This window comes from Drosophila biarmipes, chromosome 2L, assembly GCF_025231255.1.
Source record: "Drosophila biarmipes strain raj3 chromosome 2L, RU_DBia_V1.1, whole genome shotgun sequence".
In the NCBI taxonomy this organism is placed as follows: domain Eukaryota; kingdom Metazoa; phylum Arthropoda; class Insecta; order Diptera; family Drosophilidae; genus Drosophila; species Drosophila biarmipes.
Window position 1 is genome coordinate 3,451,722 of NC_066612.1, and position 21,588 is coordinate 3,473,309.

The 21,588-nt window shown below is 48.5% G+C and overlaps 5 protein-coding genes across 8 annotated transcripts; 1 reads left to right on the forward strand and 4 right to left on the reverse strand.

Moving 5' to 3' along the window:
- Positions 1–57: 57 nt before the first annotated feature.
- LOC108029091 (uncharacterized) lies at positions 58–3,837 on the reverse strand. 2 transcript variants are annotated; one of them, XM_017101179.3, is made up of 4 exons: positions 3,658–3,808; positions 2,118–2,222; positions 759–862; positions 58–255 (listed from the first exon to the last, which is right to left on the reverse strand). In XM_017101179.3, exons 2-4 carry the CDS (start codon positions 2,197–2,199, stop codon positions 58–60), a joined length of 384 nt encoding a protein of 127 aa, XP_016956668.1. In that variant the 5' UTR covers positions 2,200–2,222; positions 3,658–3,808. The 2 variants fall into 2 exon arrangements, 1 of the variants encoding a protein (XP_016956668.1); XR_006368342.2 differs by lacking the exons at positions 58–255; positions 2,118–2,222 and having other exon boundaries at positions 3,658–3,837.
- A 246-nt stretch (positions 3,838–4,083) lies between these two features.
- On the forward strand, positions 4,084–6,821 carry LOC108029159 (reticulocalbin-2). 2 transcript variants are annotated; one of them, XM_017101299.3, is made up of 4 exons: positions 4,084–4,314; positions 4,376–4,780; positions 5,619–5,766; positions 5,904–6,821. In XM_017101299.3, the coding sequence occupies exons 2-4, from the start codon at positions 4,558–4,560 to the stop codon at positions 6,559–6,561; spliced, it is 1,029 nt and encodes a 342-aa protein (XP_016956788.1). In that variant the 5' UTR covers positions 4,084–4,314; positions 4,376–4,557; the 3' UTR covers positions 6,562–6,821. The 2 variants fall into 2 exon arrangements, with proteins under 2 accessions (XP_016956788.1, XP_016956789.1); XM_017101300.3 differs by having other exon boundaries at positions 4,379–4,780.
- A 363-nt stretch (positions 6,822–7,184) lies between these two features.
- On the reverse strand, positions 7,185–8,764 carry LOC108029161 (SPRY domain-containing SOCS box protein 3). Its single transcript, XM_017101301.3, has 3 exons — positions 7,833–8,764; positions 7,485–7,703; positions 7,185–7,390 (listed from the first exon to the last, which is right to left on the reverse strand). The coding sequence occupies exons 1-3, from the start codon at positions 8,454–8,456 to the stop codon at positions 7,349–7,351; spliced, it is 885 nt and encodes a 294-aa protein (XP_016956790.1). The 5' UTR covers positions 8,457–8,764; the 3' UTR covers positions 7,185–7,348.
- Positions 8,765–8,854: 90 nt separating this feature from the next.
- Positions 8,855–9,833, reverse strand: LOC108029162 (uncharacterized). The gene has a single exon (XM_017101302.3). The coding sequence runs from the start codon at positions 9,529–9,531 to the stop codon at positions 8,869–8,871; it is 663 nt and encodes a 220-aa protein (XP_016956791.1). The 5' UTR covers positions 9,532–9,833; the 3' UTR covers positions 8,855–8,868.
- Positions 9,834–10,750: 917 nt separating this feature from the next.
- Positions 10,751–19,094, reverse strand: LOC108029106 (collagen alpha-1(IV) chain). 2 transcript variants are annotated; one of them, XM_017101210.3, is made up of 9 exons: positions 19,074–19,094; positions 18,481–18,580; positions 17,816–17,864; positions 16,780–17,733; positions 16,211–16,707; positions 14,271–15,721; positions 13,128–14,096; positions 11,920–13,064; positions 10,751–11,596 (listed from the first exon to the last, which is right to left on the reverse strand). In XM_017101210.3, exons 2-9 carry the CDS (start codon positions 18,498–18,500, stop codon positions 11,336–11,338), a joined length of 5,346 nt encoding a protein of 1,781 aa, XP_016956699.1. In that variant the 5' UTR covers positions 18,501–18,580; positions 19,074–19,094; the 3' UTR covers positions 10,751–11,335. The 2 variants fall into 2 exon arrangements, with proteins under 2 accessions (XP_016956699.1, XP_016956701.1); XM_017101212.3 differs by lacking the exon at positions 19,074–19,094 and adding an exon at positions 18,940–19,066.
- Between the last annotated feature and the right edge of the window lie 2,494 nt (positions 19,095–21,588).

Here is a 21,588-nt window from a genome sequence, read left to right on the forward strand (position 1 = left end):
ATACAATTAGAGTAGAGTTCTTGGTTGCTTTGCTGGCTTTTTTCGGCCTGACTCCGCCTATTCGGGCGAGTCCACCTTGTGATAGTTGCCTAAACTGGCTGCCTCGCGGCCAATATTCGATAGGTTCTCTCGCACCACGGACTCAGCTTCCAGGGGTTCCGGCTCGTCGAACTCCTTGCGCATCGTCCACATATACTCGTTGTAGTCCTGCTTCACGGCCGTCGAAGAGCTGGCCACCACGCGAAATCCCAGGATCTGAAAGGGAAATGCGGAAAACCATGAGTCATTGAGTCATTGGAGGTAATTACAGGGAAGGACCCTTAGTTATTGGTAAGGTTGAAGGTACTTCTTGTTCAGGGCTGGAACTACTTGTGCTTTTACTGAGCTAATGGTATTTTCTATCTGGCAAAAACATGTCGAATTGATAAAGTTCATTTTAGTAGATAGTGCTCTATAATCTAAGGAACATTCCTCATTTATCTTTTAATTAAATAAACGTTATACATCGGAATACTACTATACCTAACTCAAAAACTGATTTTAATAAGAGGTGTATATAATTAGTTTAACCTTTGACCTGCAAAGGATTTTTAGACTAGTTTCTTATGTGAAGCATAGTTAATAGTAATAGTTAACTATTGGATACAAGGAATACTAAAAGAAACACTTCGATCGGAAGACCTATATTTAAAGTATCCCTAGATATTCACAACTACTCATAGGTAGGACAACCTTATGCACTTGCTAGGACTACTCACTTCCAGCGCCGATAGAATCCGACAAGGGTGCACTAGGTAGACAATGGTGGACTCGTCACTGTAGCCGCCGCAAGAGAACTTGTTCAACTGCTCGATGTCGTCAGCTGAAAGAATTTACGTTGGAATGGGCAATGGTTATCACGGGTGCTGTTTCTTGGGAAATGGCTTTCCCTTTCGTTTATGGTGTGGCTAAAATGTTTAAACAGGGCAAACAAAAGATAGATAACACGGCTGGGGTCGGTCGACAATGACGTCAGCCCAGGGCCATTGTCTTTCTGTGTGAGGAGTGTGCTAATTAAGCGAAATGGCAAACAATTATTGACTGCTGTTTCATAATAAAGAAAAATGGGAGTTTCTCGTGTATTCTTTGTGTCTAGACCCCGGTGCATTGACTTCTGCCCGGCACTGATAAATGTTCCATAAATATGCACCGGAATTAAGTCGATATAGGGGTGTACGTACGGGTCTCTGTATATATAAACTGCAGACCCGGTCTGCCAAGCGAACTGCACGCAGCGAAAAACAAACCCAAACTGACGAAGAGCTCGTATGAGGGAGCAAAACTTCGCACAGTGCCGGTCGTAAAAAGCGGCAAGGTGCGGGGAGGCGGGCTTTTGGGGCCGAATGGCGTGCAATTATAGGGCAGCTGTGGATTTTATGGAAAAATATATTGCGGTACGGTACAAAAATATTGCACAATGGTTATATGCTAACCGAAAAGATCAGATATTAAATATTATTACTCTTCCATCTTATGAACAGGGTCTTGCTTATATTAAGAGTCAAACAATTTTTTTTTTTTTATATTTAATTTTAAATCCACGTATATTTTTGGGTTACCGGACGATAATAATAATAAATGAATGTATTTGTGGGACTATCGTGTAATTGTAAAAAATATTTTTTCTAATCCTAAGAGTTCGACAAACATGCATAATATTTTGACCAACATTGTGCGTCCATTCAAACATTTTTGGTAGTGTCAAACAGTAAAGGCCGTAAAAAAGGAAGAGTGTTCCTGAGCTTCAGCAAAGGGCATGCAACAAAAACGCAGCTAAAACTTAACAGAATAAACTGAAGAAAATTTGAGAAAATTACAATTACCGGCAAGCTAACTTTGCCGTCACTGTGTTACCAAGCCATTCAAAAAGTGTTTATTTCGTATTGCCAAGTGGAAAAACCGAAACTAACGCTCAAAAAGCTAGCGTGATGTGCTCGTATGCGTGGGGAGGTGTTTCTGTGTGTTCGTATCTGTTTGCCAAGCTCTCGAAATTAATTGTGTCGCAATGGTAAACAGACGACAAAGTAAAAGCGAAACGAAAATGAGATATTGTATCTACGGGACTGAACGGTCGTTACCTTTCAATCCGGAGACGAGCACTCGCCATGGATATTTGTGGCTGTAGGAGGCTAAGTTCCCCCGTATGATAATGTACGGCATTTGGCCTGATTGCTGCTGGTTATCTTCGGATTAATTAGCGCGGGCGTGCCAACGAAAACCGTAAAACGTAAGTGAAAAACAAATGAGTTATGCGGGCAAAAACGAATCTGGGGGGCAAGGAAAAAGCTCGCTGTTGCGCCGCTGAAGGTTGACTCTCGACTGAAACCGAAATCGGGTTCCACGTTTCGACCAAGAGGTTTTCCCAGCGTTAGCTCAACTGTTGTGGTTTCTTTTTTATATAGGCGTCGCGCAGCGTGGCTCTCTGAAATGGTTAGCAGCTTTTTATTGGATTAGCCTACGGTGTAAGGTGGCAGATACCCAAATGACAAAGTGACGCATTCGGCCAGGATAATCATCCGCGTGATATACGATATGGTCTAGCCAGCGGTGTGGGCGAAGGGATATGAAGGGGCGTTGTTTGTAGCTTAGGGTTTGGAGCTAATCAAAATATTCCCTAATTTTTTTTAACTTAATAGAAACTCCAGATGTTAGTCTAATGGATTTTTAAATTGCCTTTTTACAGTAAAAAAAAAAAAAAATTAAATGTTTTATCAATTTTAATAAGGGGTAACTTTCTTATACAATTTTGAGCTTAAAAATCGAAAAGCAGCTATGCTACATTTTTACGCCAACATTTTTAAAATACAAAAAGTATAAAGGTTGTAAATCTCAAATTGTTTCTTAAAATTTGTATACATGTTTGTATTTTATAATCATCTTGCTTTTTAAACAACTAAAAAATTAAACATATACAGTGAATCACATTAGTAATCGGTTTTTCAATTATACAAACATAAATTTGTAAGCCACAATTGATAGTAGCATGACTCTAAATTCATAAAATAAAAAAATTTACATATTCGTAATCTCTAATGGAAAGTCCAACTCTCCAACAGAAAAAAAATCATGAATATTCTCCAAATACCGTTCCTGCAAACCCCCCTGGAATTCGACTGACGACACCCCTGAGCGCTTATCTTTCTCCCTCGCAAAGTCGTTCCCCGCGACCAGTTGCATGCCAAGCTTTAGTCAGGGACTATAATTACGGAGCTGACCGGTCGACTAATGAGTAAGTATTTCTGTCGCTCGGCGCCAGGTGAAAATAATGATAAAACCAAAATAAAAGGCCGCCCGAGCCGGTCAACAACTCCTACACAAACACATGTGCACACCAGCAAAGGGACTGCCACACACACAACCGAACCTGAAGTCCTGCGAAAACACACGCACACCTATTGCGCTCGAGTGTCCTTTGCGTGTTTGGGGCTCACAAAATGAACGGGAATTATGATCAAATTTCGAAATAAATAAACGCGCGGCTCCAAACGAGCTTTATGCCACACAGCTGTCGCAAAATGATGTCATTTGAATTTAATCATCTGCGTTGCCTTTCTTTTCTGGATGTTTTTTACCCTGAGCAGCAATACTTTCCTCACGCTTTTCGATGTGATGGCTTACCTGGTCCTCTTCTTGGGGTAGACCTGTAACTAGCCTGGAGATTCCTTGTCTGAGCTGTAGCTTAGTTTGTAATTGCTTAATGTTTTGTTAATTGTGGAGAGAAAAACAAAATTCCAACAAATTCGCAACTCGCAAAGTAGCGATGGGCTAAGCTCCCAATTATATCGATATATCGACGTTTTAGTTTCGATAGTTTTTGAGTCTACAGATCAAGTAAAGGAATCACCATTATGACATTACTTTAATCTCTGATTAAGTTTTAATTTTTAATTCATGTTTTATTTTTTTAATTTAACAACCATACTGGCAAATTTAGGTACGAAAATATTAATATTTATTTTTTCTCACCTCTACTAAGAATAAGCCAGCTGTGCAGTGTTGGTAAGCAGGCAGAAAGCCAGGGCTACAACGATAAATCGATAAGCGATAGTAAACACCTGTCTATCGCTGAGGATTACACTTTTTGCCTCTTCGTTTTTTTCGGCGGAGATAAATAAACTAATATTTGTTTAAAATGAGACATAGCTACAGAATCGTAAATTAAACTAAATGCAAATACAGAAGCCCCGCAGCTGAGAGCAAAGGTCCAATGTTGAATGTTGGTGGTTAAACAAATATTAGAGTGAATTTCAAAGGCAACAGCTGTCGGTCTGCTTGGTGGGTATTTAAATTCGAAAGACAGATTTTTTTGGGCTGAACTGACATTTGCATATTTCAGAAGCTGGCGAAAGGTGAACTGAGTTCATTGTGTTGTTGGGCATTACGTGTGCGTCCATCCGTTCTTTCTCCCCCTCACACTCCCCCTCCTCTTAGGGATCAACATCCACTCAAGTGTTCGGGAGGCTGCCAAAAAAATAATCAAAAAGAAGAGAAACACGCCGCGCGGCATAATCAATTAAAATGCCTAGGAATCTGCCGCTTTTCCCGTTGGCCCTGTGCGCCATCGCCTTCCTGGCCGCCGTGGGTCCCATGCCCGCCTACGGGGCGGTGGCCAACAGCCACAAGCACGAGAAGCACCTCAGCAAGGAGCGGGTCAAGGACGGCATCTACGCCCCCCGGGACGCCCACCACCACGGCGAGGATGGGGAGCACAACGTGGAGTTCGACCACGAGGCCATCATCGGTGAGTCATCGCCGGGAAAACAGATCATCTTCAGCCTAAATCATTCATTTATTTGGTGAACTCATAAAACCAAAAAGGGGGTGCACTGTGAAAAAAGACTAGATTTTATACATTCTTTTTAGTTACTATTATTCACACATAAAAATATTTTAAGGATACTTTACATGACCATTTAAAGAAAGGAATGGGAACTTCAATTGTGTTGAATAAAAACACATTTTTAAATTCATAGATGCTGGTTCTCCAAAAGATCTTTTGTGGGTCTTGAACCATACATATGTCAGTACAAATTCTAACGATTTGTGGGTATACAAACAAAATATACTTTTTATCCTTATCTATTTTAATTTCTAAAATATCATATTATTCTTTCCTACTTTACCAATGTTATCATTTTTAATGGTGATTTTCATATTATACTGCAAGCATAAAAGTTGTTAAATTTGTTAAAGTGTACGCTTTGGCGATGTGTTTGTTTACTTTCCTTCGGTTTATTTTTGTGGGTCTGCACATGGAAAGAATCATTCTAACAAGAAGAGAATGTGGTTCAGTCATATGTATATATTGGAATGTCCACAAATAGGCGTATTTATGTAGTCCGTATTTTCGAAAACAAAAAACTCGTATTTAATAAAGTCATATTTCTTATATATTTACTTCAAACACAAAACTTTTCCCGCTTTTACCGAGTTTTCCGCGCAGTGCTTCCATCGCAAATCCATTAAAATTGTTTTCCAAAAGCAACACGTCAATGGGCATTGCTCCTGCTTTATGTTCCATTCAACTGTTCACGCTTGTGTTCTATTATTAATTTTTATTAATTAATAAATAACATTAGGCAATACGAAAGAGGCCCAGGAATTCGACACACTGTCGCCGGAGGAATCAAAGAGACGCCTGCTGATACTGGTCAAAATGATGGATCTGAATAAGGACGAATTCATCGACCGGCATGAGTTGAAAGCCTGGATACTAAGGTCCTTTAAGTGAGTGTTGTCTGTTGATTAATACTGCATCGATGTTAGCCAAGCCAATAATATCCTCGGCAACTTAATGCTTTGCTCTTGCTCAACTAAAAGAAAACCGTGTTAAGACCCTACTAAAATAAACAATAACCTTGTAGAAAACTGTCTGAGGAGGAAGCCGCCGACAGGTTCGAGGAAATAGATCAGGATGCGGACGAGAAGATAACGTGGAGGGAGTATTTGCTGGACACCTATGCCATGGAGGATGAGGACTTCAAAAAGGAGACCATCGACTATGACAGCTACGAGGATGAGCAGAAGATGATCAAGCAGGACAAGGAGATGTTCAATGCGGCCGACGCGAACAAGGATGGAGTCCTGACGCTGGAGGAGTTTATTTACTTCCAAAATCCCGAAGAGCATCCACAGATGTTGCCCATACTGCTGGAGCACACGATGCAGGAGAAGGACCTGGATCACGACGGCAAGATCAACTTCCAGGAGTTCGTCGGCGACTCAGCCTCGCAGCACGACAAGGAGTGGCTGATCACGGAGAAGGAGCGATTCGACAAGGATCACGACACCAACGGCGATGGCGTGCTCACGGGCGATGAGGTGCTGTCCTGGATTGTGCCAAGCAACACGGCGATTGCCAACGACGAGGTGGACCACCTGTTTGTCTCCACCGATGAGGATCACGACGACAGGCTGTCCTACCTGGAAATACTCAACAACTACGACACCTTTGTGGGCAGCGAGGCCACCGATTACGGTGACCACCTGCAGAACATCAACCACCTCTCCGACGAGCTGTAGATCCCAGCCAAAACTCCATCGTGCTATAGTGAACCTGTGCTTAGTATTGTATTTCATTTATATAGTTAGTAAATTTATGTTTTATTTATGTAAATCCAAATCAATATCGCTAAATTGTTTGAGCGCTTCCCACGAATTTCATTTAAATTTTCATGTCTTATGTCTGGTTTGTCATGTACCAATTACATTATGAGTAGTAATTTATATAGACACAAGAAAAGAATCTACAAAAAGCATAATAAATAATTTTTACTAAATAATTTACGTGCTGTACTTTTACATGTGCTTACATTCTTTACATTTTTAATTTGCTTTACTCGCAATATATGACTAGAAACGTTGTCGTTTTGTTAAATTACAATACTTAAGCTTTAATTGCTGACTGCGATTATACAAAATTAGTTAGCAGCGTGTTCTTTTTGACTAGATTTCACACTCGTCTGTACTGGAAAATATGCTTAGCTCTAAAATATTTTGCGGTTCTCTAGCAAGCTCTTGAAGCCCCAAAATACGATTTAATTTACTCTCTTTTCCTTATATCACAAATATTGCACCGAATTGGCCTATTTCCCCACATTTTTGCTAGAACATTTTCAACAAAAAGCTAAAAACAAAACCGAAAATCGGATTATCCACATTTTGATAATGCCATTGCTTAACAAATACGGTACACCAATCACTCTATACAACTACTACGAGAAATTTACATGTCCCAGAGGCACTGCATCGTCGCGGATGCGGAGTGCACTCCATTGTGATGGCACAAAACAGATTCACGGGCCGCCGCTTACAAATCATAATTCATGATGCACATCTCCAGCTCATTGACCTGGGGGCGAGGACGTACTCCTTAAACTTAAGCTAACTGGGACCGAGGATGCTGCGGAGCCCTACAAATCACACAGTATATCGTAGTTGTCTACCTGGCGCAGGGGCTCCATCTCGTCAATCACCTCCCCCAGATAATCGCTTATGGGCAGCGGCAGCTTCAGCTTCTCCAGCTGCGAGGCGCTGCGCACCCGCCGCATTATTACCGCCCGGCAGCGATCCTGCAGGTTGACGAACTCCCGCCGCGTGCACTTCAGGGTCATCTCCGTCTTGGCGGCCGTGGAACACACAATGGGGTACAGGGGCTCATCGATCTGGAAGGGATTAAGGAAGATTTTAGTGTGAATATAAGTACTCCATGTCAGAGCAATTTTAAAAATAACAATAACAATACATTTGTACTATCTGCATTGCCCCAATTCTGACTCATCCCTGCGACTCACCTGATCCAATCCTCTGAAGGCAACGCCCAGGCACTTGCCATCCTTGTAATACGTGAGTGTGCCCTCGATGCCGTCGAAGAGCACGCCGATCTGGGTGGGATGGTTCTCGCGGAACCGCTTCGTGTACAGCAGGGCCACTCCCTTGTGCCAGAGCACGCCCTTGTGGGACAGTCCCCAGCCGTGCTCGTTCTCGCCCAGCATGTTCCGGAAGGCGTTGGCATGGAGCCGGGCGGACTTGGTCCCGATCCCGAACATAATCGAGGTGCCAAAGACGCGCTGCGACACATGCAGCTCCCAGTAGTAGCGACCATTGTTCAGGGAACGCTTGCCCTGGACGCCGGCGGTGCCCTTGCTCCAGTTGGGATGAAAGTGCACGGTTCGGGAATTGGGACCGCTGAGCACCACCTCCTTGGAGCGGTGCCGCTTGCTCCACGTCCAGTTGTCCTCGACGCCCTCGGGCAGGGGACAAAAGCGCGTTGGGGGCAACGAGGCTGAGGACGAGGACCCGGCCTCCTGCAGGGCCTGGCAGCCACCTCCTCCGCGGCGACCGCTGTGGCGACGCCTCCTCGGGGCTATGGCCACCACGGGCAGGGACGGCTGTGGATCCACTTCCACATCAGACATTGTGTGACTAGAAATTTTTGCTTGACGAACTCAAAGAATTTAGACAAAGGGCGCACTTCAAAATGATTTGGGGATGGGAGTGTCAAAAGGTTGAGCCTGCTGGGGGTTGTTGTCGTTCGCCAGAGCTCTCAAGTTGTTTGAAATTGATTAAGGAGCGGCTTCAGGGGTGGCGTCTTTACCTCGTGAGGTCCTCTTTTGCAAAGAACTCAGGGATAGCTCGTTCTGCGGTTTACCAAGTGGTTAACTAGACGCCTCCTCTTTCTTTCAAATCCACCTTCAAGGTTCCTTAAGTGACTAGGACTGCTATAAGGGTTATTTTGCTCTAGTAGATGACCCCACTGACTTTGTGTCTTAACCACTGGTTAACTGAAGGTTAACCCTTCTGTGGGAGGTAAGGCCCAAAGCAGTTGGTTCACAAGTGGGTGGTTAGCAGGGGTTCTAGAATTCCCTCCTCTGTCAAAAGCTGCTGCTCAATCTCTGCTTGCAACTGCTGTGGATCCTCCGCCTCCTCCTGTGGTATATCCTCTAGAATCTCCTGATCCAATGAGCCCAACTCCTCCTCCTGTGATCCCAGGCTGGTCAACGAAGCGTAGCCACTGCTCAGGGAGCTGCTGCTCCAGCTGGCACTGAGTCTGGCAGGTCGATAGCTCCTCACCGGCTGCAGGTGCTGCTGCTGCTGACCAATGGTCCTCTTCAGCTCCCGCTTGATCCGTCTGATCTGCCGGAAGCCCTGCTCGCCACCGGAACCCCTCTGCTTGTGCAGCTGCAGCTCCTGCAGATGGAAGTGATGGCGACAATAGCCCTGCGGGCTGTGGGCACAAAAGCGGCAGGCCTCGGAGTTGGCGCCACCGACCAGCGGCAGGATGGGCTCGAGGATGCGACGCTTCTGGCTGCGCTTCTGTTGCTCCAACTGCTGCTCCGCCAGGCGCTGCGGGGCCTTACGATCGCCCACCGTCTCGGCCACCTCCTGGAGCAGGCGCACGTTCCTGGGGAAGCATCGGTCGTGGATGTAGAGCACGATGCGTTGGCAGTAGACGCACAGCGAGTGGAACAGCAGCAGCAGGACGATAATCATAAATAGGGGTTGGAGTTGAGTCCTGGCCTTTGGGGGGTGGCTGCTACCGCTGCTGCTGCTTCTTCTGCTGTGCCTTGAGGGGATCGGCCTTTGTGGCTGCACTTCCGGTTAGCTTTGCGGTTCCTTAGTTATACTAAATTGAGTTCTCCACGTCTCGACAGGCGACCACGTAATTTTCACTCTTTTTTTCGGGGTACACACATTTTTTCAGCTCCTCCACCTCTTTTGGGCTCCCAAAGGCTGCTCCGCTTATCTGCCTGAAGGTTCAACTCCCGCCGACGAGCGCCACCGCTTGCGTCCAAGTCTCACTGGCTTCTGGCACTTTTTTTCCAACTCACTTTCCCAACCTGAAGCCACACAGGCCTACCCTTATTTTGCTCAGCTGGAATCGCGCCGAGCTGCTTCCAACCACCAATTGGACTATGTGTGTGCGCCTGTGTGTCCGCACATCATTATCATATGGTCTCGCCTGCCAACCCCCTGGCCCAGTTAGCCCGCTCTCCGCGCCACCCTGCGACCCCAATCGCCACCCCCTCGAGAACCCAACCCCCACGCGGAACCCGGATGGAGAGAGGCATGCGCACAAGTGCACGTGGTGAGTTCTTCTCACCTCACTTTGAGGGCTCTCCACTCCTCAGAGGGTTTTCCACCTCGTCAACCCCGCCGAACCCTCGAAGAAGATCTTATCGTAAGGACAAAGGATTTTTAATCGTTGTCTGGAATATCAGTCAAATTTCTCGAAACTACAGATTTCTAAGGACTTTATGGTCTTACAGATTCCTTTCTTAAAAGTATCTTTTAAAAAAGAATACCCCGTCCTGGAAAATAATAGTAATTTTTAAGGATTTTCTCCACGTCTTCTGTCTTAAGATCATATCATCTATAGACGTTAGCCCTAAAGGGTTAGCATAAAAGATGTCTGATCTTTGCCTGGGCCATTGAGCTAATCATCTGAGAACTCTAGACTTTCAAGATCTTTATAAACTTATAGGTTCCTCTCCTCGAAGTATCTATTACGAAAGCACACCCCAACCTGAAAAATGATGCAACCCTTTTAATGGAAACTGATAGATAAAGGAAGCAGAAATGCTTTCATAAGAAGGATATACATTTACAAATATCATCCCTCACAACTATAATAAAAACAAAGAAATCCCTATCGTTAGGCTATAACCACAGCTTAGTTCCCTTAATAATGCTAAATCTATGAAATGTAAAATGTATTTATAAATTTTCTTTATTTTACCATTTTTTGTTTGTTTCGTAAACGTAAACAACGGGCGACAAAGTTGTGTACAGCAGTTGAGGCGGTGATCAATGTCGAAGGATTCGTTCGATACTCGTCGTATCATCGTTGTACATGGCGCATCATTCGCATTTGATCGGGTTGGAGAATAAAACCGGAACATGATCGCACGCACACGTGGTGGCTTTAATATTTTTCGACATACGACCGAGGCTAGTTTATTTATTTGTTTGATTTACTTAACTTACGTAGCGTAACTTAGAAGCAGTTTACATTTGTTTAGAACATTAATTGGCAGATAAAAAATGGCATTGTGGTCCGGGTCAGTAAATAGCACTTCGACCGGGGATCCGTTCTTTCATTTTTGGTTAGTTTAAGGAATTTGTAGCAGTGTTGGTTCGTCGGTGTGTGTTTGTTGGTTTTTGTTTCTTGTTGGTGTTGTGCGTGTGTGGGCGGGGCACACACACGGCTCGTTGGTAAATTTAAGGCTTTACATTTAGATTAAACTTATGCTGTGTGTGCTGTGTGGGTGTCTGTGGGGGCTACTGCGTGGAGGTCCTACGACGAGTTCTTCATGCACACCTGGCACCTGGAGACACGCGACTGCCGATCGCCGGCCTTGATCGTCTGCTGCTCGGGCTTGGCGAACGGCTGTGTGGTGTCCAGGTTGAACATCCAGAAGCTGGTCATCGACTCGTAGAAGTGGCACCAGCCCTTGGCGCCGTTGCACTCGATGAAGGGCGTGGAGCGGAAGTCCTCCAAGCAGGAGCCAGGCGATTGCAGCGCCTGTCCACCGCCTCCGTTGCCCACGGCCGTGTGCTGAGGAAAGAGATGGGTGTTAGGTGTTAGGGGGTTCGATTAGGTTAAGGTTTCAAGAATTATGAAAATCGAACAAATATTAAAGAAGTTCTTGGGCATAAATACTGTATTATATTTTCTCAAATTTTCCAGTAGGTGGTGCTTATGCAACTCGTTGGATGGATGTTGCACGTACGCCACCTGTCGGAAATTTTCGAAAAAATATTTTCAAATCATACTTAATTACTACACTTGAGAAATTTGATTATGCAATCAAAATATCTCTATGTATTAAATCAATTATTTTAAGACAGCCTAAGATGCTTTCGGGCGGGTGTACTCACCATGACGAAGCTGTAGCCGATCCAGAGACCCTCCCAGCCGTTCGGACAGTCGGGCACCTCTATCGTCTGGCTGTGCACGGCGATCACATTGGCCGGCGCCTCACAGACGACGCAACGCGAGATGTACTGCCGGATGGCCTCGTTCTCCACGGGCATCATCGGCATGGCGGCGTTGGTGGTCAGCCAGAAGGTCCTGTCGTTGCGCGAGGCGTAGTTGCAGACGTTGTTCTGACCGCAGGAGAGCACTGGCAGGGTGGAGAACCTGGGCACACAGGAGCCGGGGGAACCGAGGTCCTGGTTGTGGGCGTAGTCATTGCCATCGACGTACAGCAGCGAGTAGCCCGTCCAGAGTTCCGTGTGTCCGGCAGCGCACCGGGGCACCGTTTCCGACTGACTGTGACGGGTGACCAGGATGCCGGTGAGGTAGTCCAGGGCAGCGGAGCACGGTGCTCCGGGTTCGCCCTTCACACCGATCAGACCAACAGCACCGTCGAAACCGCGTTCGCCCTGCTCACCGCGATCTCCCTTGGCTCCCGGACGACCCACGTTTCCGGTCACACCGATCAATCCACGCTCACCCTTCTCACCGCGCTCGCCCTGGATGCCGCTGAGGCCAACTGGTCCTGGTGGTCCCACCTCGCCCTTTTGTCCATTGCGTCCGGGCTGACCAGGCTCACCCTTGGGTCCCGGTGGGGGCACCATTCCGGGTTCACCCTTCTGTCCAGGCTGGCCAGGTAGTCCGTCACGTCCATCGAGTCCCTTGGGTCCGGTGAAGCCGCGTTCCCCAACAGGGCCAGGAGGTCCATCGTTGCCATCCAATCCCGGGTAGCCAATGTCACCCTTGGCTCCGGTCAAACCGACCAGACCAGGTGGTCCCTGGAGTCCCTGCTCACCCTTGTCTCCCTTCTGTCCTTCGAAGCCGTTCAGACCACGTTCACCCTTGAAGCCCTGCGGTCCAGCATCTCCCTTCTGTCCGGGGGCGCCGGGGAAGCCATCCTGTCCAGGTTGTCCGGGGGTGCCGGCCAAGCCGCGCTCTCCCTTGATGCCAGCCGGTCCAATGGGTCCAGGCAGACCCACAAGTCCTGGCTCTCCATCCAAACCGGGCAAACCACGTTCGCCAATCAAACCCGGGGCTCCAATGATACCTGAAGAAAGGAAAGTGATTAGGATCGTGAGATGTTACAGATCTCTAAGGTTTATAAACATACCTTGACGTCCATTCCTGCCGGGGCGACCGGGCAAACCCTTCTCTCCCTTGATGGTGACTCCAGGATAGCCAGCCTCTCCTTGAGGCCCGATGTCACCCTTGGCACCAGGGAAACCGTTCAAGCCATTGGCACCAGGTGGTCCCGTCAAGCCGCGATCACCCTTCGCTCCTTCGCGTCCAGTTAGACCGGTTTCTCCTTGGTCACCACGTTCGCCCTTCTCGCCAGCGTATCCTTGCTCGCCCTGAGCTCCCTTCTCGCCGCGCTCCACCAGAACGGAGGCCGGGGCACCCGGTTGACCACGGAGACCGCGCTCACCCTTGGGGCCAGGAGCTCCGGTGAAACCTTGAAGACCAGCGGGTCCAGTGGCACCCTTGAGTCCATCCAGACCAGTTAGACCAGGCTCTCCCTTGTCGCCGCGAACGCCGGGATAGCCAGCAGGGCCAGGAGCACCAGCTGCACCGGGCAGACCATCGATGCCAGGGAGACCGGGAGCACCGGGAGCTCCCACCGATCCCTTCTCTCCAGTCTGGCCCCAAACCCCCTGCAGACCTTGGTCACCTTTCTCGCCATTCTTTCCGTCGAGTCCATCGAGGCCATTGCGTCCAGCATCACCCTTCTCGCCCTGAGGACCAGGACGTCCATGCACGGGCAGACCGGGCAGACCCTTGTCACCGGGCCAACCGGGCTCTCCAGCTGGACCTGTATCACCACGAAGTCCGGAAAGGCCGGGCTCACCCTTCTGTCCCTTCTCGGAGGCATCGCCAGGCAGACCAGGAGCTCCATCCAGACCTGGGAATCCTTGGACACCCTTCTCGCCAGGCAAGCCGTCCAGGCCAGGCTGTCCGGGGGCACCGGCCACGCCCTGGTCACCCTTCACGCCCATTAGGCCAGGAGCACCTTGGGGACCGCGTCCGCCCACAGGTCCATCGTTTCCAGTCAAGCCAGCAGCTCCCTTGTCACCCTTGGCACCTGGGAGTGGAAAGATAGAAGGAAAGATATCAAATGAAGTGCGTTTTCCAGAGCTTGGAACTGGAATAATATATTGAGATGTATAACTTTAAGTAAAGAAGTAATGAGATCATCGAAAAAGGTATGTTCTGAGTTAAATCAACTTGTTAAAGGCTAAAGCCCAGAAGAACTTACCAGGAAGACCGGGAATACCAGCGGGTCCGCGCTTTCCGGGGGCACCAGTGACGCCAGCGAAGCCCTTGGGTCCATCGTTGCCAGGCTCACCACGATCTCCCTTGTTGCCGGGCATGCCGACGAGTCCAGGATTGCCGGGCTCACCCTTGGCGCCATCACGACCACGCACGCCGTCGATACCAGGAATACCCGGAGGTCCGGGGGCACCTTGAGGACCCAAGGGACCCACGTCTCCCTTCTCTCCAACAGCTCCGGGACGTCCAGCCACTCCGGGCAAACCGGCGTCGCCTCGGTCGCCAGGATATCCCACGCTGCCATCGGGTCCGGGGAAGCCTTGGACTCCAGTTAGACCACGTTCACCCTTCTCGCCCTGCAGACCACTCAGACCAGGTGGTCCGGTAGGTCCGGCCACTGAGATGCCAGGCTCTCCCCTCGGGCCGGCTTCACCATTGCGTCCGGGAACGCCGCGGAAGCCATCCTTGCCGGGATTACCAGGGGCACCAACCGCTCCCTGGTTGCCCTTCTCGCCGCGTGGTCCAGTCAAGCCGCGAGGTCCTTCCAAGCCAGCCGGACCCTGGGGTCCAGTGTCGCCCTTGGGGCCATCGTAGCCGGTGTCTCCCTTCTCGCCGGTCAATCCCACAGGTCCTGGCATGCCCGTCTGGCCGGGCTCACCCTTGTTGCCCTTGGCGGGCACAATCAGTGCATCGGCGGCACAGCTGCCAGGTTCTCCCTTCTCTCCGGACCTGCCCAAAGTACCCTTGTCACCCTTGGGTCCGTTGAGGCCATGGAATCCAGGCTCTCCCTTGATGGACACACCGGGGATTCCAGGGTAGCCGTCTCGTCCAGCGCGTCCGGGTCTTCCATCAATACCGGGAGCACCGGAAAGACCCTTCTCTCCCTTCAAACCAAACTCTCCCTTGCGTCCAGGAGCTCCTTGCAAACCGTCAGGTCCACGCTCTCCCTTCACTCCGGGGGCTCCATTCCAGCCAGGATTACCCTTTTCGCCCTTGATGGGTTCGATAAGGCTCAGGTCCGCAATGGCCGGAAGACCGGGTGCTCCATCGGCACCGGGAACTCCCGTCTGACCGTCCTCTCCCTTCTCACCGGGCAATCCAGTTTGGCCGTTGATACCATCGTGTCCACGCTCTCCGGGATATCCTCGCTCGCCGGGTAGACCGCGTGCGCCATCCTTGCCGGGAATGCCGGGCAGACCGATCGCACCCTTGTCTCCCTTGGCTCCTGCCCTGCACGAGGAGCACTTGCCGCCGACGTCTCCCTTGATGCCCATGTCTCCCTTCTGGCCGGGAGTACCGGGACGTCCTGCATCACCCTTTGGCCCAGGAGCACCGACCAAACCAGGGGCACCAGGACGGCCAAGCTTGGAATCACCGGGAACACCCACGTTGCCCTTGAAGCCGCGCTCTCCCTTGCTGCCCTTCTGTCCGGGATATCTGGGGGTAACAGGGGCACGTTATTGAAACGAAGATCTCAATGCAGAACTAGTAGGTTAAATGCCAATCTGATAATCTATTGCTATTAAAGTATACATCGCACATCGAATAAGGAATTGAAGGAATTCGAAAAAAAAACCATAATAGAAATCTGCTTCGTTTTGTTACTATTCTAAACCAAAGATATTGAGTTTTAAATATGATAAATAAATAAATAAATTAATAATAAATAAATAAATAATAAAACAATAATAAATAAATAATAAAATAATTTTAGGTGTCTAAAAGTAGGCAGCAAAAAATGATAGTCGTCCTTCTGAATGAACTGATCGTTCTTACGGACTTCAAATATATTGTTGCATACTTTTAGACACGAACACTTTCGGTGTGCGTGCGATAAAATAAATTCAAGTTGAAATACCCAAAATATTTTTAGCATGCTTTGGAAACCCCTTCCTAAGACTTGGCTAACAACCCAGGGGTACTTACCCAGGAACTCCTTCGTCTCCCTTGGCTCCAGGAATGCCAATGCCGGGCAAACCGGCTTCACCCTTCTCTCCCTCGGGTCCTGGTGGTCCTTGGTGTCCAATGGGGCCAATCGGTCCCGGTGGTCCATCGAATCCTGCGTTTCCCTTTTCGCCCTTCCTGCCAGCTGGTCCCTCATTGCCTGGTCGTCCGGGCAGACCGGTGCCTCCCTTCTGTCCCGTGTATCCTTGCGGACCTGGTTGTCCATCGACTCCGTTCAATCCCTGAGGTCCGGGTGCGCCAACATAACCGCGAGGTCCTTTCGGACCGGAAGGTCCTGGGGTTCCACGTCCACCGCCCGGTGGTCCAGGAGGTCCCAGAAGTCCCTGTTTACCAGTCTGTCCTGGTCGTCCTGCCTCTCCCTTTTGTCCCACATTTCCGGGCAGACCGTTCAGTCCGGGCTCTCCGCGATCTCCCTTTTGTCCGGGAGGTCCTGGGGGTCCAAAGTTACCGGGACGACCCTGTGGGGAAGAAACGATGAGGTGATGTAAGGATTCCGGATGCTAGTTAGTCCCCGTGACATGTGTACTCACGCGGTCTCCTGGGTGACCGAGCAGACCCTTCTCTCCCTTCTGTCCATCGAGTCCAGTCTCACCCTCCGGTCCGGCTTCTCCCTTGCGGCCCACTGGTCCTGGCTCTCCCTTCTGTCCCTGGTCGCCACGTGGTCCCTGGACGGTGACCTCCGTGTTGCTTGGCGCCGATGTGGCGGGCTCTCCCTTGGCGCCCTTCTCACCCGGGTTGCCGGGCTTCATGGGTCCGTAGCACGAGGCACCCTTCTCTCCCTTAATGCCGTGTTCACCTCGAGGTCCTTTGGCTCCATAGGGTCCGCTGTCACCGCGTTCGCCCTTCTCGCCCGGGAATCCCTGCTCTCCGGCCAGACCAGGTGTGCCCCTCCAACCGGGCTCACCCTTCTCGCCCTTGGCATAGTCACCGTTCTCCTTGGCCGGCTCACCCTTCTCGCCCTTGCCGCCCGGCACTCCGGGGAAGCCACGGAGTCCCGGCATTCCTGAGAGACCATCCACACCGGCCAAACCCCTTTCGCCGTCGCATCCGTCCTTGCCATTCAGACCGGGGGCGCCGGGGTTGCCAGCAGGGCCCTGGACACCGGGTACACCAGCCTGTCCGTGAAGTCCCGGCGATCCGCGCTCGCCCTTGTCGCCACGCACGCCATACGGACCGGGGTCACCCTTCTGGCCCTTGTCGCCCAGCGGTCCCTCCAAGCCGGGGTAACCCGTCTCGCCCTTCAGTCCAGTGGGTCCCAGGGGGCCCGGCAGACCCCGGTTGCCCTTCTCCGCAATGCACTTGGGCACACAGCCCGCATATCCGGCCGTGCAGTTCTTGGGCAACGGCTCGCCGCGCTGCTGTCCGGCGGAGGGCACGATCTCGTAGCTGGGGTCAATGGGGTTTCTTTGATCGATGGGGTATCGGGTTTGGGTTCTAGCGGCATCCTGGATCGAACCGGACGTACCAGACTGCTTCCAAAATTGCTGGGGGAGAGGAAAACATAAGCGTTAGGATGGTAACTACCCGAATGGCTAGGACGAGGTGTCCGAGGTGGGGTTATCTTACAGCGTCGGCACCGACTAACGCTCCCGCGATGACAGCGGCGTACAGCAGCCTGCAAAGAAATCGGAAATCGGAAACCGGGGATCAGCGGGGTTAGGAACTGTGCTCCGCATAGGGGATCTGTCTTATCAGTCTACTTTCTGGTTCTCGGAGCTCTCGGCTCTCTTAAGCTGGCATCTCGCTCTCTTAGGCTGTTGGTGGAAGAGAAATAGCTAAGAGAGAGAGAGCCCTCTCTTAGGTGCTTTCAAGAGAAGTCAATATTGACTTGGCAAATGGGCCTACAGAAGGGATCTATGGGTCCGGGATTTGGGGAGATATTTCAAAGTGCATTTTATGTTTTTAGTATTATAATAGTAAGGAAATTATTTTTTATATTAATATTTTGGTATATTTTTACTCGCAGCAATTAGGAGAAGACTTGTTCTTGATAGACTCCAATATGGAACTCAAATCGTAAATTAGCATTACTTTTGTAGAAAGTTAGGAATTACTACTCATTAAAATATTATAGTTAATTTACATATTTTCTTAAAAATAATTATATATTCCCATAAAAAAATATAATTTTAAATTTATTCATTCAGTGTAAACTTTTTTTTACTATTTCTTATTTTAAATATTTTTCATTTCACCCCCTTTACATCTAATAGTATTACAAAATTACTTACCGCTTCCAGAAGGGCAACATGATGCCCTATGCGCTTAAGCCTGCACAATAATTTTCTCGGTTCTCGTCGAATATTAATTTATATGTTGCCGTCGTTGGGCCTGGAAAGATGAGCCAGAAAATTGGGCACTTTAATTTCGCAGCATTGGCAAAATACATTTTAAAACTACAGAACTTGACCGGTGTTCTTGCGACATTAAATATTTGTGGGAAACGCCTAAGTGTTTTTTACATTTTCTCAATTCCTAAGGTTCGAGCGAAAAGGAACAGCTTTTCGCGCTACAGTTTGGGAAGCACTGGAGCTGGCACTAAACTCGCACAAGTGTTTGACAAGCGATGCGGGTGCCTTTTTCCCCGTTTTACTTTAAGTATTTTTGTAAAATATATATTTTTGTGTTGCTTAATTGCTCAAAGTCAAGTCCCTTGTGGGACTTGGCATCGTCGGGACATGAGAGCCTACCAGGAACACACAACAACAACCGAGCAACGCGATGCGAACGCACAGCACACCAGTCTGCGCCACAGAACAGACTAAGGAAAGACCAGAGGCAACTGGCCAGATCAGCTCCGGACCGAGCCCAGTCTACTACTTACTCAGGGAGACGGAACACGACTAATTATAGTATAAGTTCGAGCGATCCAAAAGCCAAACGCCAGCGCCGATTCCGGACCCGACGCCCCGATCTCAGCTCGTCGATCGCTCGGCCGGGCACGATCTCGGCTCGGCTCTTGGGCTCACGTACACTGTCCGTGTGATCGGATGGGTTGGGATGGCGGTGGCGATGGGGGTGATGGCGATGGGTGGATGGGTGGGACTGGGGGCGGGAGTGGGAGGCCCCGTCGCATACGGCATATGGAACGGATGGGCGACGGGTCGTATGTAGCAATAGCAACACTAATCCCAGCGGCTAACATTGTCGCCGCGGAATGAATGAAAAGTTGGTGATAAGTCCGAAACTAAGTCGCCGCTGCTGATATGCCACAAGTCGCTTCGCTCCGCCGGATCACCTCCCCGGGAGCACCTTCCTCAAGCCGCGGCTCCCGGCTCCCAGCCTCAGCTCTTAGCTGATAGCCCCCGTCCCGAGATCGGGCACATGGCTTCCGTTTGGCCGCGGCTCCTGCCTTTGGGGCACTAATATTTCGGCTCCCAGACTGGGAAATTCCAAGGCTTCATTATCAAGCCCTGTTTTTTTGGTCCATGTTATAATTATAGCCGCACCAAAATGTGATTTGTTTTCACACCAAGTATTCTAATCACGTTTTTTCAGGAAATATAGCCTTGTTTATAACAGAGTCTAACATTTAAGGGTTAACATTTCATGCATAAGTTCACAATTCCTTTGCTTTGAAATACACTAATAAAATCTTCTTTAATTTCCTAACATTAGGTAGTGACTTTCAAAAAATGTAACCGTGCCCTAGTCAATCTAATCCGCTTCTTTCTTGGATGCTGACATCATGACATTGATTTATAGGTTCATCTATATACGTTTTATAATTAAAAGATTACTAATTGAAGCAATCTAAAATCAGCACAAAGCTTTTTATAGTATATTGACATTATTAAAACTTATTAACATTAAGGAAAAAGATAACTCGGAAGAATGGGAGAGTGGTTTTATCCTATTATTATATATATTATTATTATTTTTTAAATTTTAGTATTCTCCCTTAAGTTTTTAAGTTCAAACTGCATCATAAACTTAAAGAAAAGCATTTAAACAGTATGTTTAAATTGATCTTATAATAATAAAAGCAACTCGTTTTTTTCTAAAAGTATGCAACACTTTCTATTGACTAAGAACTCGGTACTTTATGGTCTATAACCTATTTGTTCTATTTTTGAACACTCTTTTAAGTAATCAGGTCAGAAGAAAAAATAAACTTGAACATTACCTCATTTTAAAGAAAGGGGTATAAACTTGTATGCTATTTAAAAGGATTATTAGTTCCAACATTTATTATAATAATAAGGTTACCATTTTCAAAACTACAAAAGATGCATTTTTGAAACTTTTGAAATTTAAGTTTGTTTTTTAATGTTTCTGTGACCAAATCTTTGAGTTCGAGGAAGTTGAGCACTTCCGATTAGTTAGTTAGAGCCTACAAAGCCGAACCCCTTTAATCTCTGCAGCTTCCTAAAAGGGATATATTGCGGCCATTGGGTCATATCCGACTTGCGCGCACCCTGGGACAATAGACCACTTTCCCAACTAGAGCGAGGCCTTGATAGTGGTCCTATCAACACGCATTTCAAAATGCCCTGGCCTCAAAACCCAGAACGAAGCACGAATTTCGAAAGGTTATGCTGTGGTGTTTCTGCGTTGGAACTAATAGAACGCTAGGCACGACGAGCTTGGACTCTTGTTCAGTAGTTCTAACAGGAAATCATCAGCCATATCCGTCTTATCAGTTACACATATGCTATATACTAAGTGAAAAAGCCTTAACCTAATCAAAGCGCGACAAACAAGCGAGCATCGAATGGTATTCGAGCCACTAGCACGGATGGAGTTGGGTGTTGCGACTATAGCATACCCAGTAGATGTGTAGATCTTTTACAAGGGGTGTGGAAGTTGAGAAAATGGGTTAGATTGCGGGTTAGATTGGGGGTTTATTGGGGAGGTTATCACAACATATAAGTCATCATAAAACACAGGGTACTTAAAGGTTTATACGAAAGTGAGGGTCGATAACAGTGTAAACATTATAATGAGTTATTATGGGAAGCAGAGACAGTATACCCCTTTCGGAGACAGGGAACCAACATGGGAAATAGATTCTTATGCTCTAAAGCAGGCGGCTTTGATTCGGCTAGGGGCTCTGCTCCTCATTTCCTCGTTTCAAGGCGTCAAAGTGCTAAATTCAGAGCCACTCCATGGAGGCAGAGCCACAGCCGCGGGCACATCCACACCCGAACCCACGTCCATCCGGGCCCGCTGTCCCTGGCCTGTGCCTGCGACTGCTGCGGCGAGCACTGCACCCATACCATGGCAGGCCCCACTTGCCGTGGTGTGGGTAGCCGAGCTCCGCCGAGCTGCGCCGAGCGGCGACGCTCGTGCCGAGCGAGCGGGCGAAGAATTCGAGTTCTTGGCGGGGCTCGTGTTTA

Bases quoted from the DNA above. Each gene is read 5' to 3' on its own strand.
- LOC108029162 (XM_017101302.3), bottom strand. From the start codon at position 9,531: ATGATTATCGTCCTGCTGCTGCTGTTCCACTCGCTGTGCGTCTACTGC.
- LOC108029161 (XM_017101301.3), bottom strand. From the start codon at position 8,456: ATGTCTGATGTGGAAGTGGATCCACAGCCGTCCCTGCCCGTGGTGGCC. The intron at 7,704-7,832 runs GTGAGTCGCAGG...AATCCCTTCCAG, and splicing joins CCTTCAGAGGATTGGATCAG to ATCGATGAGCCCCTGTACCC. The intron at 7,391-7,484 runs GTAGACAACTAC...CCTCGCCCCCAG, and splicing joins AGATGGAGCCCCTGCGCCAG to GTCAATGAGCTGGAGATGTG.
- LOC108029091 (XM_017101179.3), bottom strand. From the start codon at position 2,199: ATGCCGTACATTATCATACGGGGGAACTTAGCCTCCTACAGCCACAAA. The intron at 863-2,117 runs GTAACGACCGTT...AAATTCTTTCAG, and splicing joins GCTCGTCTCCGGATTGAAAG to CTGACGACATCGAGCAGTTG. The intron at 256-758 runs GTGAGTAGTCCT...TTTCCCTTTCAG, and splicing joins GGATTCTATCGGCGCTGGAA to ATCCTGGGATTTCGCGTGGT.
- LOC108029159 (XM_017101299.3), top strand. From the start codon at position 4,558: ATGCCTAGGAATCTGCCGCTTTTCCCGTTGGCCCTGTGCGCCATCGCC. The intron at 4,781-5,618 runs GTGAGTCATCGC...AAATAACATTAG, and splicing joins CGACCACGAGGCCATCATCG to GCAATACGAAAGAGGCCCAG. The intron at 5,767-5,903 runs GTGAGTGTTGTC...ATAACCTTGTAG, and splicing joins TGGATACTAAGGTCCTTTAA to AAAACTGTCTGAGGAGGAAG.
- LOC108029106 (XM_017101210.3), bottom strand. From the start codon at position 18,500: ATGTTGCCCTTCTGGAAGCG. The intron at 17,734-17,815 runs GTAAGATAACCC...CCTCTCCCCCAG, and splicing joins CGTTAGTCGGTGCCGACGCT to CAATTTTGGAAGCAGTCTGG. The intron at 14,097-14,270 runs GTAAGTTCTTCT...TTCCACTCCCAG, and splicing joins TGGTATTCCCGGTCTTCCTG to GTGCCAAGGGTGACAAGGGA.